This window comes from Haliaeetus albicilla, chromosome 25 (genome assembly GCF_947461875.1).
Source record: "Haliaeetus albicilla chromosome 25, bHalAlb1.1, whole genome shotgun sequence".
Classification (NCBI taxonomy): domain Eukaryota; kingdom Metazoa; phylum Chordata; class Aves; order Accipitriformes; family Accipitridae; genus Haliaeetus; species Haliaeetus albicilla.
Window position 1 is genome coordinate 1,721,637 of NC_091507.1, and position 18,548 is coordinate 1,740,184.

At 41.6% G+C, this 18,548-nt stretch overlaps 1 protein-coding gene across 6 annotated transcripts in view; it reads right to left on the reverse strand.

Moving 5' to 3' along the window:
* Positions 1 to 18,079, reverse strand: part of GLRA2 (glycine receptor alpha 2) — a 135,357-nt gene extending 117,278 nt beyond the window's left edge. For 3 of the 6 annotated variants that reach the window (XM_069770355.1, XM_069770356.1, XM_069770354.1), the window contains exons 1-2: positions 17,390 to 18,079; positions 15,094 to 15,227 (exon numbers count right to left, since the gene is read on the reverse strand). In XM_069770355.1, coding sequence (XP_069626456.1) covers positions 15,094 to 15,227; positions 17,390 to 17,457 — 202 coding nt within the window. In that variant the 5' untranslated portion in view covers positions 17,458 to 18,079. Of the gene's footprint in view, positions 1 to 15,093; positions 15,228 to 17,389 lie in introns of those variants that run through there. The other 3 variants (XM_069770353.1, XM_069770352.1, XM_069770357.1) reach the window with 2 other exon arrangements.
* Between the last annotated feature and the right edge of the window lie 469 nt (positions 18,080 to 18,548).

The window sequence follows — 18,548 nt, forward strand, 5'->3', positions numbered from 1 at the left end:
ATTACACCTGTGCACTTGCCAATTTTCTTTGGTATGTATATTTATTAAGGGATTTTGTAAGGCAAACTAAAATACAGTACACATGCACACAGAGAACTGTGGGCAAAGCAGAGAGATGTGGAAGCAAAAATGAGAGATCATGAGGCAGAGCCACCTCATGAAATGACAGTGAAAATATTGGCAAGATATTTACAGATCTGTGAAGAATCTTGTGTCTTTCTCTACACATAGTAGTTTTTGGTCTACCTTCTGACTTTGGCCCATGTGCCAATGGAATTTTTTCCCACCATCTCGGATGGTTTATTTTGTTCCTTATACAGGGGAGAAAGGTGCCCTTCTCCCCTTACCACAGAGAGCAGGATAAGCATCAGGACTGTTTGAAAAGACTAAAATCAATCCTGCCTGAGTGTGGGGATAGAGCAGGGATCCAGGAACAGGACCAAGGAGCAAAATGAGGAGGTAGTGATCCCACCAGGGACGGAGCATCCTTTCTTCTGTGGAGCAGGGATTTCATGTCCGAGCTCAAATGAGGGAGGGGATCAAAACGTGGGTGAGGGCAGGACAAAGACCCACAAGCTGATCTAAGCGCTGGTAACATAGATCCCAGGACAGCAGGGGAGGGCAGTAGAGCTTGTAGGAGATGGTTTATTATTTGCCAGTTCTGGTGAAAGCTGGGGTTTTAGCAACCATTTCTCCTCAATGAAGCTGAACAGCCTCCAATGTCCAGCAGAGTCCTTATGAAACCTGAAACAGAGCTAACCTCTGTGGAGGGCTCTCTTGCAGCTGCAGTACTACAGGTGCCTGAATTACCACTTCAAGAGCTTGCCAATGCATCTCTTCACGGCTGCCGTGGTTTAACCCCAGCCAGCAACCAAGTACCACGCAGCCACTCGCTCACTCCCCCCCACCCAGTGGGGTGGGGGAGAGAATTGGGCAAAAAAGTAAAACTTGTGGGTTGAGATAAAGACATTTTAATAGGACAGAAAGGAAGAAACTAATAATAATGATAATAATAATAATAAAATGACAGTAATAAAAGGACTGGAATATACAAAACAAGTGAGGCACAATGCAATTGATCACCACTTGCTGACCGATGCCCACTTAGTTCCTGAGCAGCAATCCCTCCCAAGCCAAACTCCCCCCAGTTTGTATACTGGGCATGACATCCCATGGTATGGAATACCCCTTTGGCCAGTTTGGGTCAGCTGTCCTGGCTGTGTCCCCTCCCAGTTTCTTGTGCCCCTCCAGCCTTCTTGCTGGCTGGGCATGAGAAGCTGAAAAACCCTTGACTTAGTCTAAACACGACTTAGCAAAAACTGAAAACATCAGTGTGTTATCAACATTCTTCTCATACTGAACCCAAAACATAACACTATAGCAGCTACTAGAAAGAAAATTAACTCTATCCCAGCTGAAACTGGGACAATGCCCCTGCAGGCACATCCCTGTAAGTCAGACAGCAAGGCTGAACTACTGCTGGGGCACCTCAGCTGACCATGGTCATTTGAAAGGAGCAAGTTGTTTATCATGCTAGCTTCCTCCCTGCTCAGAGTGCAGCAGGCAGGGTGAGGACTGGAGAAGTGCTATCAAAGGCAGCTCAGCCAGTCCTGTGGAAAGGGACTATGTGTATTGGGCCAGGGAGAGAAAGGTAGCTTTGAAGCATTAGAAAAGTTCTTCTGAGCCACAGGGATCCTGCAGCTGCTCCAGAAGCAGTGCAGTTTGCACACTTGTTTTCAAGGATCTGTATAATGCATAGTCCAACCCCTGATGAGAAAATTCGCATGATTTAACAAGTTTGCTTAAGGTTCTAGTAAGAAAGCAGGAGGTAGACCACAGGTAGTCTTTATTGCAAGTACTTAGGTAAGCCTTCTCTCTTTCCCTATCATTCTGCCTTTGGGCAAAACCAATGTTTTCCTCCACTTAAACATCAGCATCTCATTAGAGTGTTAACAGCAAGGGAAAAGTATCAGTCACAGGAGGCAAAGTTAATGACACCAGGACAACATAGTTACCCTAAGGCTTACAAATCAAGGTGACATCTCTTGTTAGGGAGTGATGCCTTTCATTTATGAGGTTGTCTTTGAGATGTCTGTGGACTGCATCACCCTGACTCCCCAAGTATAATCACGCCCAGTAAACACAGAATTCCTTCTCCTTTAGAAATATTCACCACAATGCAATGTACCACAGAAATTATTATGCTTATGTCAAGCTTATTATTCATTGATGACGATTCTACCTGCTAAACAAACAAACAAACAAACACTCCAAACACCAAAAAAATCCACAAGGGAAGAGATCTCAGGAACCTCTGAAATACAGTAATTGTATGGTACTTTGCACTGATGCAATTTGCTGGAAAAATCAAATAAAGACAAAATTATTGTTCTGCTTCATCAAACTAAAACCAACATCCTCTGAAAGTTCATCTGTCATATATAATAACTTAGCTTGCTGAGAATGTCATATCTCCTGGTGGCAATGTGGCAACAGTTTGGGGTATTTACTGTTGCATCTGAGACTCAGAATCATATTCTGTGATATCAATGTACATTTATGATCAACAGAATAAGGCTAAGAGTCATGAAGGCACTTACAGAGCCAGAGCAAGACCTGCAGAGATATTTAGGTGTCTAAATCTTTTTTAGGACTCTCATTCCTGCTGATATCACTAAGCCCAAATACTACCAAGTATCTGAGGAATATATGTGAGCAACACCACTTAAAGCAATGGTATTTGCAGACTGGAGGAGACACAACATGCCCTACCAAAAGCAGGCAAGAGACAGAGGCAACGGTAGATGGAATCAGCAGGAAAACACTACAGATAGAGGAAAGTACAATTTTTCCCTAGTTCCAGCTGCCTATTTCCAGAATTCCACAGGTAGGCACACACACCAATATAAATAAACAAAATAGCATCAAGAGACCTCTTCTCTTACATCAAGATTTAAGCTGCTTGCCTTCAGTTGGTTAACTTGAGAAAACATCTGAGCAAAAATAAGGCCTTATGACATGACCTGGATATAAAAAGGGCATGTGACATTCCAAAATCAAAAGCTCTTATTCAGCAAAATACCACTGAGGCCTCACAAGACAAATACTCCAGTGATTGTCAGATCCAGGTGATTACAGAATGAGTCACAGAAAGGAAATGTCTCTGGAGTAAGTACAGCTAAAGCCATCTATATATATACATTGACATAGTCTGAGGTCAAACAGTAAGTAATCAATTTCCAAAGTAGTATGCGAGTTTTCAGCTGTGGCACTATTGCTGAATGTAACGGGAGTCATGCCGGTAAAATCCTATCAACGTTTCACGGAAGGAGAATCCCTGCTAAGATGCACTTTTCCGTGCCTTAAAGAACTTGTGAAAATTGTTGGATTGGCATGCTTCACATTCAGTGAATGCCTTTGTCCACAGACTCAGCTCTGGAAGAGGAAGGTAAGTCTCACACTACAAAACCTCTTCAGTTCTGCATTTGGCATTATGGGATAGTCCATACAATGTGTTCATTCTTCCCTGACTCTTTCTGCTGAGGCTGATAACAGAAACATATATTACTGTCAGCTCTAGGGTGCTGTGGGAAGTTTCCACATAGGTTATCTAATAGACACTGAACAAGAATAATTTTCAGGCACTATTTTATTTCACTCCACAAACCAGGAGCTCAGAAATGAAAAGCCCTTTAAACAGTTGACATGCTCCTGATTTACCCAGCTAACCTGAGCTAGTCTACAAAGAATATATAGCCATAGCCGTCACAATGGATTGTATAAATGCACTGGAGCTGGCTTTCACGTAGGTAGTTTGAGGGCTGCTACCAACGTAGTCATGGCAGGCTGGAATTCACTGGAGACCATTAACCTCAGGCATTATAGCTTGTGCTGAGCTCTGTATCATCTTGGTGTGGCACAGAGCACCTCTGAGCAAATTACTTGAAAGCTAACTCAGATATTTCTACACAAGCTTCAGTCACACTTGTGACTGAGTGCAGCCAGTCCCAAAGCCAAAGCCTTCCATGTGCAAATGAGTCTGTGGAAATAAATCTAAAAAACAGTGAATCAGAAATCTTACATCTTGAAACTTCCCATTGGAACTGCAGGCCTACAGTGCAAAGTTACTTAGTACTTACGTCAACTTTGTAAATACTCAAATAAATGCTTTAATTCTTCGTATGCCCATCAAACTGTTTTGGTTTTTTTTCTCTGAGCTCTCCACTCTTCTTTCAAATCTTTCCATTCCAAGTCATGACAAGCACCTTACTGCAAGGCATCTCTTTCTGAAGTCTTCCTTCCTCCAAAGCAATAGAGCAATGGGTAATTTGGGGAAACTGGTTTGCTTTTCTTACAACATGAAAAGATCCAGGCACATACTCCTTATCACAAAACAGTGTTCGCTAAAGTAAGCAAATGGAAAGGCAGAGGCTCTCAGCCTCACTGGGAGCAGGTAGCAGAGATGCTCCTTGCACCTGATTCTGAGAAACTGCTCGGTTGCTTTGCGTTAACGAAGACAGTGCTCTTCGCTGCTGATCAGCATGTGAACTGCATAATGTGTGCAGAGGCCTGGGACACTGCTGAAAGTCATTAAATAAAAGATGGTATTACATCTCTAGTCATGAAATCTGCACTCCAGCATAGGGTCAGTCAAACTCCTCCTGAGTAATCTTATTTTTAATAATGTTTTATGAAGACGGTGTAGCCAACTCATCTAAGAGACCGCATGGAACCAGAAGATAAAAAATGTTCACTATGAAGAGAAGGCAGGAGGGAAGATCGACTTAATGAAAAAAAAAATATTAATAATAATATTGAAATGCTGTCAACAAGTCTAGGTTTCTATTTTCAGTTAGAAAATGAAAACTTTTATGTAAAAAAACCCCAAACAATTGGTACTTTCTTCCTTTCTCTAAATATTTCTTACTTTGTTCCTCCTCTGATTCTGATCCTGTGCTGCAGAAATTAATGGAAGCTCAGTTATAAACATCAATAGGTACAGTCTTAAATACAGGGCTTGGTCAATACCTCTCTCTGTGGCCACAGAGAGGTCTCAGAATCGATTTTAACTCCTTTTCTTGTTCCTCTGAGCCTTGGACATTCACCTTATTTCACAGTTCTGCCAGCTTTTCCTTTAATGTCTCCATAACGTTCCTTGCTTTACTATCAGAAGGCATATGTAGGACTTGAAGAAAAAGAGCAGTTTGGGTGACTAACATTATTGAGCAGACATTGATTTATGGCTGCTGGGGAATTATACACCAGATGATACATGGGACACAGATGAACAATGGGCTTTAGGCAAATGGGATGGCTCAGGCATAAGGACAAATGACAACAGAAATGGTCAGGAGCTGGTATAGATGGCAATCTGCAACTGGTCAGAGACACGCAGACCCATATACTCACCACAACTAACACTAATAAAATAAAATTTTCCTTTTACTTTCAAACCTTTCCCATTTTTTACCTCCTTACAGTTCAACTCATTTCCATTCAATCTGCGCAGAATATTACTTTGAAATTAATTCCTCCCTCCTGACTCTCAGCTTCAATGCTCCCATCAGCTGATCTGTTGTATGTTTAGCTTAGCCTCCTATCCCTCCCCTTCACACATCCCTTCTCCTTCTGGGAACCTCCTATGTGGTCTCCCACATCCTTAATACCAAAAAGGATCTGTCTTTTAACTGCAAGGCATCCTTAAGGCACTTCTTGGGTGTCTTTCACCAGCAATTTTTTTAGTCATCAGTTCTTCCTATGTATAAAATGTCAAAGGATGGGAGAAGGAATGAGAACTCTTCGCCAGCCTAGAAAACAAGCATCTTACAAACTGACTGGCTTACTTTTTTAACAGTACCAGACCAGCTCTTTGATGCAGGATGCTCACCGCATTGCTGTGAGGGGTATCACATGGCTTTCACGTGGGCTCAGAGCTCTGCTGATGTAAAGCGTGTTGCAGGGTCAGGACATCTGGTATTTTTCTGGTTTCTACCACCAATAGTCATGCTGAGTAGGAGTCTTCTACAGAGTCAACCAAATGAGAATATATCCACACTGAGGAGCTTATTGGCCTGAATTGAACCTGTCCCTAATTATTTATAACTTTGATAAGCCAAAGTTTTTATTCTATTAAAAAAAAAAGAGTTAAAACCTGTTTTTTAACAGATTGTGTGTGCTTTACCTCACACAAAACACACTTCAGAAGTGTGACAAAATGAAAATTCTCAGGAGTATGGAGCCAAAGATCTGCAAAATTATTCTCAGGAGTATAGAGCCAAAGAGCTACAGAATTCTCCCAGATGCTTATTTTTAGGATGGCTCCTATGACCGGACTGACCAAAGGCTTTTAACACCTCAGACTGCTCCATCTGATGGGATATCACTGTGTGGAAAGGAAAATTGCTGTAGTCTGAAACTCTTACGTGGAGTGGCCACATCTTCATTTTAGTTTGGCAGGGGGGAGAGTATGTGCATGTGTTTATGCACAGGCAACAGGCTACATTCACATCTGGCAAAAAAGGAGTTTTTACATATGCTCCTGGTTTGGCTCTATGCATATAATTTGCATGCATCTCTTCAACAACTTCTTTAAATTGCAGTGTGAGAGTTTATAGCAGCATTCCAGCCAAAGTGTAACTGTAATTTTATTTATCATTTAGGACTAATTCTTTACTAGACATAGTAAACAGCACAAGAAGAAAGAGCAATTCTGATAAGACAGTTTTATAGCCTAAAACGAAGACATAAAGACAGCACACATTGGGAATGTAGTCATTAGAGGCAGCCTGACATAATGAGTATCGATCTGGCAAATTTTAATCCTAGGTTTTCCCTGACTAACCATGCTGCTTTAAGGAAAGCATTTAGCCTCTTCTCAGCTATATTTCCCCAAGTGCAAAAGCGAGGGAGATAACCCATAGCCGTGTTCCCAGGATAGAGGAAGAATGAGTTTGTTCATGCAGTGAGTGTCAACTGATTAGCAGTTACTATTCTTTAAGGGAAAGTGTCCACAATTCAGCTAGTCACAGATGTGCCCAGTTGCTTCCATGCTTTGGAGACACAGAAACACACAGGTAGAGGTTATTGGCTTTCGGAGAAGAGCATCATACCACTACTGTGCTTCTCTGGACATCCCACTGTTTGCTGTAGACAGAAAATCTCAGCCCCGTGACAGGTAGAGGGAGTTGCAGTGTCTGATGCTTTGGTGTGTAACACCCAGGCCCTTGTGGAGGAACCCTAAGGGCCTCATATAGTCCATGGGCAGAGCACGATGCTTCAGCACAGTGGGGTACCACTTGCAGAGAGCAAATAATTTGCAATCAGCTCTCTGGGGGCCCTCCTGAAACCATGCTTCTCAGCAAGGTTGAGGGACCTCATTCAGGATCCACTGCTCAGACCACTCTCCAAGTCAATACATACAACGCTACTTTGAGAAATCAGTCAAGAATTTCAGTCTTTCCTTCTAAAACACAGCCAGTTTCGCAGCCAATAACAAAACGTTGAGAGATTTCATACAGAAAGAGTCCTTCCTAGGAGCTTCCATGCCTGCCTCAGATTGTACGGGGTGCAAACTTGCACCTCCTAGGCTACAAGGCTGTGGGTTTCTTGGAAAATGGGGTGGGATCTCTCTCACTATCCCTATTCAGAGGATATGGGATTCATTTTAAACTGCAGCTATGGTCACTTTTAAAAATATTTAATAGGTCCAGATAGCCTGCTGAACCCTGCAAGGTGTGCAGGAAAACACTTAGGATACAACATTTGGAGAAAGAGAGAGAAAGTGTACCTATGCACATTTGTATCTTAATGGTTGGAGCAATTATCAGGAAGAGAGAAATGCTGGGTCTCAATCGCTGTCCTCACGTTTTCTGTAAGTTACATCAGCTGACCCTAAGGTGTAATAGCTACAACAGACATTTCTGTGCCTCACATCAAAATGGCCAAGAGTGAAGGCTCTCCCCTCTCAGACAAGCAGCTACACTGCAAGATTGAAAAGCCAAGTTCCCCTTGTATTTTTTCCCTAGCTTAGTGAAGTCTGAATTCTTTGCTGCAAAATGAGCCACGCAGAATCATTTATAGTCCTTTGGATCAGATACTGAACCCTTTAAGCTAAGGGGAAACTGGACCAAAAATCTTCTGTCTATTGTAGAGGAAGGCAGGCCACCCATAGACACTGTTTTGTGTTTGTGGGGTTTTTTAAGTGATGACAGATCCACCCAGAGAGGAATCCTTTTTCTGTGGAATATAAGGCAGGCTCTGAGATACCTGGTCCCTACAGGGAGATGGAGGTGGAGCAGTGCCTCAGCAGAGAGCCTGGATGTGGCTTAGGAGTGAGGTGGGTCCTAAGCGAGGCAGCCTGGGCACACTCAGGAGCAGAACTGAGAGAATCCGAGGAACTTTAAAATAAAACAGTAATGCACTGCCAGCGTTACGCAGCAGGTGGATTGGGGATTTCCAGGGGGGGCTTGTTTGTTTGTTTGTTTGTGGACTTATATTCCATCTAAGTCCTGTTTTAAAAGCTTCTTTTATTGGCTCATGAAGCCTTTATGCTTCCACCCTTCCCAGCTGCTGACATGTAGCTGAGGCATAAGGAGTAATCAATGTGTCTTCATGCCCTTGCAATATTTGAGGATTGCTGGTAGCTGGCACAGTCCAGATAAGCCACTAGGCTGCTCTGACTTATCCCTTATAAGTAACTGAGTACTTGGGGAACGGCACTTCTCTCTTGTGAACTGTACTGCTCAGATCTTGCATGGTTTCCAGAAGCAGAGCCTTCATATTTCTGTAAATTTTGAATTTTAACCATGGGCTTGGTGTTTATGACATTGGCAGGTCACTAGTTATGCCAGACATTGTGCACCCTTCATTTTAGAGCTGTGTCAGACCCTGTACCTCCCTGTCTACATCATTTGGGGGGGGCTCTTCTCTGCAGACTGCTAAAATAATTCATTTTTGTGAAAGACTGTGAAATGCATATTTGGAAGCTGAACCGTCAAACATACATTTTCTGATGGCTTAATCAGAGATTTATATTCATATTTCCAGAGGGGCGAAAAAAAGATAATGAAACTGTCTAATAAAACTGCGTATTTCTGTTTTATGTATACATATTCCTAGTTACTATATCACCGTATGTAATAGATTTGCAGTTCATAAATGTGTATATTTATAGTAAATTAAGTGTACATGTTTTTATATATTCTATATATAAATTGCATGTTTTCTAAGACAGTCAAAACAGAACAAGATGCTTAATGAGTGACCCCAGGGCATTGGCTTCAACTGTATAAAAAATTTAAATCTAAACATGAAACTGGATGTGATAAAACAATACAACTAAACTAGAACATGATCAAAACAATAGTGTCTCCTGCTTTGATATCAAAGGTCTTTAGCTCTGCTTTGACATTTGTTTTTCATAAATTCCCTTGGCAGTTTGTGCATCAGCAGACCAATATTCCATGACAACAGCCAAATCCATTGATATCTCTTAATTAAACCATTGGTTCTGAATAAAGGCAACACACCAATACGATACAGATCGCTGTGGCTAACCTTTTCAATATGAAAGATCAGGGACAGATCCTCAGCTTGGATACCAAGCAGCGTTGGTTAGCTTGTTCTTTACACCGCTGCATGCTCGCAGGCTTTCTGACTTGCTCTGGGGGAAGCTGGCTGCAGGAAGCTCAGAAAGATCCAGGGAATGAGCAAACAGCTAAGCAGCAGAGATAATCAGGGGGGCTGCCTGAGCTTGCTGTCTGGCCCCATTTGCCCAGAAGCCTAGACATAACCTAACTAGCCATGCAGCTCCCCTAGCCTACTCGTGTTCTGGGAAAGGACCTGAAATTAAAGAAAGAGGGGAAGAAGGACAAGTTCCACAGCCCTCTTTACCAGCAGTTTTAAAAGAAACACAATTAAAAGGATCCTTGCATAATTGCAGTAAAAAGGTTTCTGCATGAAAACATGCATACCTAGGGCAGGGGCTGAACATCATATCCTTAGCTACATTTTTGTAGTTGAAGAAAATTAAAACAAACCCAAACAAACCTGGTAAGGATCCTCGTGCAGCATCTAACTGTGCAGTGAGATGTGTGTACACAGCTTCATCTGAAAACAGCATGAAGTTGTAGATGAGCTTCAAGACAGAAAATAAACCAGAAGCATACCTCCCTAATAACGGATGCTTGCACATCTCAAGCAACCTATATTTAGGTAGTGCAATGGCCTGGCCACATCCGAAAACCGGCCAGGTACCCTCCCTCCTCCTACAATGAACCTTCAGCCCATGCCCTCCAATGGGAATGCACCAACAGTGGGCACTTCCTTACTACATGCTGCCGTGCCTGAGTAGGATTTGAGTCTCCATCAGCCATGGCCCTTTGAGGCTCGGACTGTGTGGAAAATAGCCCAGTACAGGATACTCACTGCATCTGACTTCATGGCCAGTAGTTGTTAGCAACTGAAGTCTGGCTTTGGGAAGCTTGTTAACCACTGGAGAACAAATCACTGCAGCCCCGCAGCCTATCTTAGGTATGTTTTTCAACTTTTGTACATATTTACAGGTTGCTTTTCCAACAGGTATTTATTGTGAAGTGTCACATCTAGATTAAGGTTGACTTCTGCAGACAGTGCCTCTTCTTAGCATATACATAGAAGCTGCCTTTATTTATTAAGCCTGATGCCATTAATATCACCCTTGAATGTCATTCAGTGCTTTCCATTCATGCTTTTTTAAGCATTTCATTACTGGTTGACTCAGGGGCCAAATAAGTAAGCAACGGGCTAGAACATATGGGAAAAACTGACCCTCGCTGCCAAGGAGTTAAAGTATTAAAGTGCATAAGCCATTTTCTGTAACAGTTGTCAAGCTAATTTTCAGCAAATTACTTAGTCCATGTGTTTATTATTCAGATATAAACCCACTGACTCGGCATGAAAATGACATTACGCCACTGTAATAACAGAGTAATCTTTTACACTTGCAGTCACTACACCCCCAAACTGCATCCCTCTAACAAGACTTCTCTGTGTTCAGGAACAGAAGCTTTTGAGCAAGTGAATTCACACGGCATTGCACCACCCAGTGATGAGGGTAACATTGATGGGCACTGTTGCTGCACGCCTCCATGTAACTCCATAAAAATCAGAATATTCTTTAGCAAATAATGACTTAATGGGAAAGAATGCACTTAAAACATAGAATGAACTTAAATACAAAAGAAAATCACTATCATCTTCATTGCAAATGTTTTCTGTACCAAAAGATAACACACTTCTGGAGCTCTTGGTGACAAACTCCCCTTCTCTCCACCCAGTGCATGACAGCCAGTCTACTACTTAAAGTATTTGGTGTAAAAGACATAGTAGTGTCAATAGATAAATACTTTTCTCTATCTCATCATTTCTAGCTTATGTTTAGATTTTAAGTCATTTTAGAAGATGAAGGTGTTAAAAAGTGGAAATAATTTAGTAACCTCTGAAGGTCAACACCTGCTAGGAAAATCTAAATTCAAGCTGACTTTCCATTAGCTCCATGTCTCATGTTGTGATTAAGCTGTAGATTGATCCCTTGTATCATGGTATTGCACACAGTGCTCTTGAGGTAGCCTGAGCCGAATATACACTAATCTAAGACACCACTTCACCATCCCTGGTTTCCACGAGTGAGAAAGCACATTCTTGGCTAGTGTTATAACACAGGTGCCCTACGCTGCTCTTTCTGGTTTTGCTGAGGAAAGCAAAGTGAGCAGTGGAGAAAGTTGTTGTTGGTTTTTACCATTAAAAAATAGAACATGAATATTCATTGGGTAACAAGTACATCATGCAGGTGTCACTTTTTAGTATTTTAGAGAAACCATGCTCAACTGATGTTATAACTGAAGAAGAAACAGCAAGTCAGCTTATAGGACCACGAGTGTATGTTTGCTGTCAACAGAAAGACTCTCAGGGACTTCAGTTAGTATTAGGTTGCAGTCTTCATATTTACATTTAAAAGTATTCCCCTCTGTGTCCTTACACAAATTATTAGCCTATTCAAATTCAGTCCAAGATAAGTATAAGATGAAAAAGTATGCATTAAGTATCTGACAGACAGTGATTAAAGAAAGGCAATTTTAAGAGCTGTCACTCTGGAACTTGTCTCTGGCTGTTCATCAGGGGGACAATCCCTCTCAGTGCCCTGGTCATTTTGTATCCCATCACTTGGTGTGTCAAGAAGAACCAGAAATCTGCTCCTCTGCTTTCAAGGGATTGTGTAAGACAGAACTATACAAAAAAAAAGAAAGGATCCCTCAGTATATAGTAATGCTGTAAAAAAAAAATCAAAACCCCAAAACTTGTGTTGATGTCTAAACATTTATATATTCACCTGTTGCTCTCCCACTATCTTCCTGAATTTTCTAATTCACAAGAGCAATTTAGAGAAAAGCAGTAACTAATGATGAAATGCTTTATCTGGATAAAACACCTTGTTCCAGTAAGTAGCATTTTCCGCTCTCTTTAGAATACATACCCTTTATTCCACAAATTAATCAAATAGCTGCTGTTTTCCAGTAATTCAGTCTAGTCATAAAAGTATATTTAATTATTGTATAATCAGTGGTATAAGATAAATGGGTTCCACTCAGTTGCCTTTCCATGAAATCAGACTTCTGACACTTGAAAATGCCTATATTGGACTGGGAGAAAGCTATGTAACTGGTTTAAAGCAGAAAAAGCTAGACAAATGCATGAGTAACGGCACAACTACCTTGATCCACAGCGACTTTGTGAAACATAGGGAACAAATGTTAGTGCCAGACTGCATGCAAAGCCAGATAGCAGATCCCTAGTTTAAACCATCGTTCCTGCAGACCTCTTTTATGCTTAGAAGTTCTTGCCATAAAATACAAAAAGTGTCATGAATTCGATAATCATTCAACATCTCATACATTCATCCATTTATATGATTTAGAATATCAATATTGTACAATAGCCTATATCCCAAAAAAGATCGCAAAGAGATTAATGGATGTTAGAAACTGAAACAATTAGTATTATGGTCACAATAAAGACTCGGTACAAAAAATATCTTTATAATATCCACGCAAGATAAATTTATTTTGATCTCTTTGCAGCTGTACTTCTTATTCTTTAAAAGGAAAAAAATATGCAACTAGAACATGGGTGTGCACCATATTGACTAATAAAAATAGTTATCAGCTGACAAGGTTTTGACTGGCGATGTGAAGTTCGAGACTGCATGACTTAACTTTCTAGTTCTGAACTCTGATATACAAAATACCCTTCAGAGGAACATAGCAAAGAACAAGAAAACCTTTCATACCGCTCACCAGAAGACTGAGAGCTCCGGGAGAGCTCAGAGATGGGAAGTTATGAAAAAACTGCTGCAAAGTACCATCCTGCCCTGGAAAGTGACTTAATAAAGAAATCAAAAATAAGAAATGGCAGATTCTTTGCCATTAAGGGTTCATAGGTGTCATCAGGCAGCAGCTTCACTTCAGGAACACAAACCATGGGACTTGGAGGTGAGCAGTGCCTGTCAAACAGCTCAGCATGCACCACACCACGTCATGCACACCATCCCTGCTCTACCCGCTTGAACATCAGGGGAGAAAGCTGTGAATCTTTCTCCTCCTGTGTTTTTCACAAAAGAGTTTTAGACACATACTGGGGAGCAGTAAAGAGCTGTCTTTAAGTTGTCCTGTGTACAGAGACTGCTGCTATTCCTGGTTTTATGTGAGCTACAAGAGATGAAGCAGAATTCTTCTTTTGGTGTCCCTCCCAGATAAAGGGCAGGAATAACTTCTTAACAGTTGCTACCTTGCTCAGTTCAGGCATTCTCTGAAACTTCACTGATACTCATACAAATGCACCAAAAGAATGTGAGACCCTAAGGCAATATCACTTACTACAAGCTAATGTGGACTCCAGTTTAGGAACTCAATAAGCATTTTGAAAACTACTGAAATTAAAACTTAAGACTTCCCTGACTAGAGGGTTTTTTTGACTTGTCAAACCTTTGGATCTGAAAGCTGTACTAGGTTCCTCCTCACTCAGGCATAGGAAGCAGTCAAAAAAGGCACTTTGTTCCAAATCTTGTAATTTGCACACGTGGCTAAGAAACGATTGTTTTCCCATCGTTCTCAACTTTCACAGCACTGCTAACAAGGCTCAATACAGGAAAACATGCATTTCAGTGACCAAAGCTGATAGATATAAGTGCAAAAGTACATTGGCATCAGATTTGTCAAAGAGGGAAGCATTTTATCAGTTTTCAAAGTAAAGTAACTTTCTGAGCTTTAAATTGGCATAGAAGAGCCAGTTCTGGTGGAATTATAGGGCTCTCCAGAAATGCTAAGTATTTGCAATGAAACTTCTCTCCCAACTACTTTCATTCAAAGCCACAAGACATTCTGTGCTCACTTCCATAGGGATTTACAGGACTACAGCAAGGAAAACTCGCTGTGAATAGTAATGGTTGCAAAAGAAACCTCCAGCCCATAGCCTTCTGTGTGCTGGAATTGTGGTGGTGACTCTCCACAACTCAGTGCAAATTATGGAAGGAAAGGGGGGAGTCATGGAAGTGATGAACAGAATGTGGTTTTTATATTTTGTAGGGATCCTGAGAAATTGGTTCTTACCATTCAGTCATCATTCGCAGGATAAAATCTGCTGTGTGCATACCTTGAGTCCTATCTCTCTGTTTTGGGGAAGAAGGTTTTACTTTCTTCAAGCTGAATAAAAGCATAGACCTTTTCTTCAGACACTGCTATAGAGAAGACAACAGCTCAGCATGGAAGTGATAAAGATATTGTCTTCATGGCTTAAAAATGTCAGGAACAAGTCATCTCAGTTGCTTTTAGTGTGGAACCTGGAATCCTATTTGCTATGTGGAATTAGTAAGGTCTTCAGAATCAAACTCTGACAGCTCTCCTAGTCCTCCCCATGGATCAACTGATCTCCATGACATTATCACACTGGAAAACTGAAGTTATTGAAAAGAGAATCAGAACCCAGAGGTAAAACCCTTAAACCCATAATTTGTCCAAAACATAATCTATTAATTAATCACAAGTCTTAAAAAAACCTTACCTTTAAAATTTGGTCTGATTCTAGCATCATACCCCGATGTCCTTCCCATCAATTTGTCCAAAAAATCTGAAGGAGACAGGGTCTGTGAGGGGGATTTTCCAGATCTTGAATCATGTTCTTTACAGAAAGTCGTCCTAAATAAATTATTAGCCACCATTAGCTAATATTTAGCTTGTATTGTATTCAAGTCATGGAGAAATTATAGCACTAAATAAAATTGTCTCAATTCAGTGAATGTAGCAATTAATATTTTTATAGAACAATATAGTCTATTTTTCAACTGAAAACTTTATTCTAGGAAAAAAATGAGCTTAAGGTAGTATGCATGGACACAATTTGCTATTCAGAAAGAAATCTCAGCTTTAAAAAGAAATTTATTACAGCTTTAAGACTTTAGAAGCTTCAGTTTACTCTTCATCTTAATGTGTAGAGCAATCTTACCGGGAATTTGATATCCTATTTCATATCATTACTTTAATTGCATATATGCTGTTAAAACTATATGTTAATGCTGGTTTAAAGTGGTCTTAAACTTCCAAACAATAGCTGGGAACACTCACCAAGCAACACTGAAAAATGTTGGTTTTGTTAATGTTGGGAAGGATGAAGATGCAAAAAAATGTTTGTTACAGGTGCTACCCAACAAAGATTTAAATCATGCTAGTGAGTGTCTGGATTCTTCCCCAACATGGCAAAAAAGGTTCCAGAGTCAGCCACATCTGATCTTAGGGGGTTTTTACTAATGATCATTGAGAAATAAAATTTATCAGTATTATCACCAGCTGGTATTTATATGCAAGCTCTGGGAACACATCTCTGTTTTCAGGATTTAAGAGCAAACTTCTGGTACCATATCAGGCATCCAAAATGCTGTGTTCATGGCATATTACGTATTGCAAGCACATTATATATTGCAGAGAAAGAGAATTTAGGAGTTCCCTGTGGTTGTTCCCTAGGGAAAAAGAAACTAGAATGAAATGGTCATATTTCGTGTCTAGAGGCACAGATTTCATCATAAAGCATTATCTTGATTCTTAAATAACCAATTTCATTGTATCTATGTTTCAACATAATCTTTGAGCTATATTAAAAGTAATTCCATGACTGTCTTCTTAACCACTCTCTGTTTATATATTTGCCCAAAGGGAACCACTCAGTTTCAGGAGTGTTTCATGGGGGTTTTTGGTGCATCTATACGCAAGTATAAACAAATTAGATATACGTGTGAGCATCTGAAATGAGAAGCAAATATCAAACCCTTTATTCCTTCACAAAAGCACCAGAACTGTTAAAAGGCAAGGTGATAGTAAATTTTTGTGGTGTGATTCCCCGCGTTTTTTCAGGTTCCATTTACAGGGGGCGGTTGCTTCTTTTTGCTTTTGTCAATGACACGGTGCCATTACAAAATATCTTTAATTTTTAATACATAATAGATGACATTCCCCACTTAAATACTAAAAACATTCAGGTAAGATAATAAAAGCTGAAAAATTAATCCAGTGCACTTATTTGGGATGTTCCTATACAAATTACTTCTGTTTTCATTCGGAGCCCACTAGTTATGAGTTGTGTGATGATCCCAGACACATGAATATAAACAATATTTCACTCTGTCACTGTATATATACCTCATTACTCATATAAAAACACTTTATGTGTGTACATGTAGATACACAGCAGCATACAGTATAATAATGAATCTCAGCTAAAATGGTGTTTTGGTTAATAAGACTGACCTGTTTGCTTTGTACCGCAAAAAGTCAACAGCTGAAGCAAAAGCTTATGAAACATTAAAAAAAATTTAGAAACAACAATCATATGTACTGGTACTTCAAGTGAGCACAATACTGGTCCGATCCAGGGTTTTTCCAAAATCAGAGGGCTGGTTCTTTAATTTCAAATAAGTACATCCCTGGCAAAACTGGTTCAATCATTTCCAAAGCTTGAAGAGGAGGGAACCCAAGCAACTTCCTAAACAACCTCTGGTGGGAGCAGAGAATTTGCATTTTGGAAGAAAAACTGGAGAAAATTTTTTTAGCTATATTGATACTCAGTGAAAAAAAAAGTCTTTGAATCAGAGAAATGGAAAATAGATCACCCAAACTTGAGAATTTTTTTTTGTGTGTTTGTTACCAAGCAACGAGTCTCTGAGTGTAAAAGGGATAGCCTATATAGAATGAACATGAAGTACTCTCAAATATAGCAAACAAACTAGGTTAATGTGACGTAGTATCTTTATAGTTATGATTTCCACAGCCTTTTGACAAAACCCATCACATAGAGTAGTATCACCTACCTGAAGTGGTTTGTCTCTAAGAAAAAAGCAAACAAGGTTGTCAAAATTTTCACTAGCTGCCGGTTCATTCCTCCTGCTTTCTGTGATGATTTGGAAAATATCCCAGAAATGATTCCAGAGAGATGCAGGGAAAAAGTGAGCTGGTGCTGCCTAGATTCCCAAATTCAGCGATATTTTAATTTTCTTGACAATCAGGAAGAGAAGGTCTGGATCTCTACAAACTGGGGGGAAAAAAGAAGTGCCAGTCCTTGGAATCATGGTCAGGTCAAGCCTAGGCTCATCTCCAGCAGCCAGCACAAAAAAGACAAAGCATCAGACCCGGTCGTTCCCCCGCCTCGCTTTTGGTGATGGAAGGGGAGGAAAAAAAAAAAAAAAGAAAAAAAAAAAAAGAAAAGAGAAAGAAAGAAAAAAGGGAAAGGAAGAGAAGAGGAAACCCAACTACGCGAGGCTCATCACGCAAAAGGGAACAGCGCTGAGAGCCGTTCTGTTGCCGGTATGTTTTATTCCCCTCTCGCTTTTGAAAATTAGTATTTATGAGCGGTGGCGGGGCTACTGGGTCGGTCTGCTTTTCCCCTCTTTGGGCAGGGAGGCGTCGGCGCTGCCGGGGAGGGAAGAGGGAGGGATGAGGGAAGGACGGACGGACGGACGGAGGGACGGGCGGGCGGGGGCCGCGGGGATCCCCGGCTCCCGGCTGGAACCAGGCGGGCGGGAGCGCGGCGGCGCCGGCAATTCAGCACTCGGACAGCTCCGCGCCCGACACTGCGCATGCGCCTGGCGGCGGCCGCCCGGGGCGGGGGGAGTGCGCGCGTCCGCACCCGCGTGTGCGCGCCCGGGGGAGCGGGGGGGGAGCGGGTGTTTCTGTGGTGTTTTTGGGGAGGGGGGGGAGTGTCTGCGAGGGGGTGGCCGTGCGTGCGGTGGCCGTCGGTGGGGCGGCAGGAGGACGCGGTGTCGCGCCCCTCGGGGAGGTGGAGCCTTCCCACGGGTGTCCGTGGCGGGGGGGGGAGACGTGCCCTCTCTTGGTGGGGAGAGGGGGGGAAGGAGCCCCTGCACCCCCGGGGCTGAGGGGTGAGCGTGGAGAAGGACGGCCCCCGCCCCAGGAGCTGCCCCGTCAGGGCACGAGTGGGTGTGAGGAGGAGGAGGAGGAGGAGGAGGAGGAGTA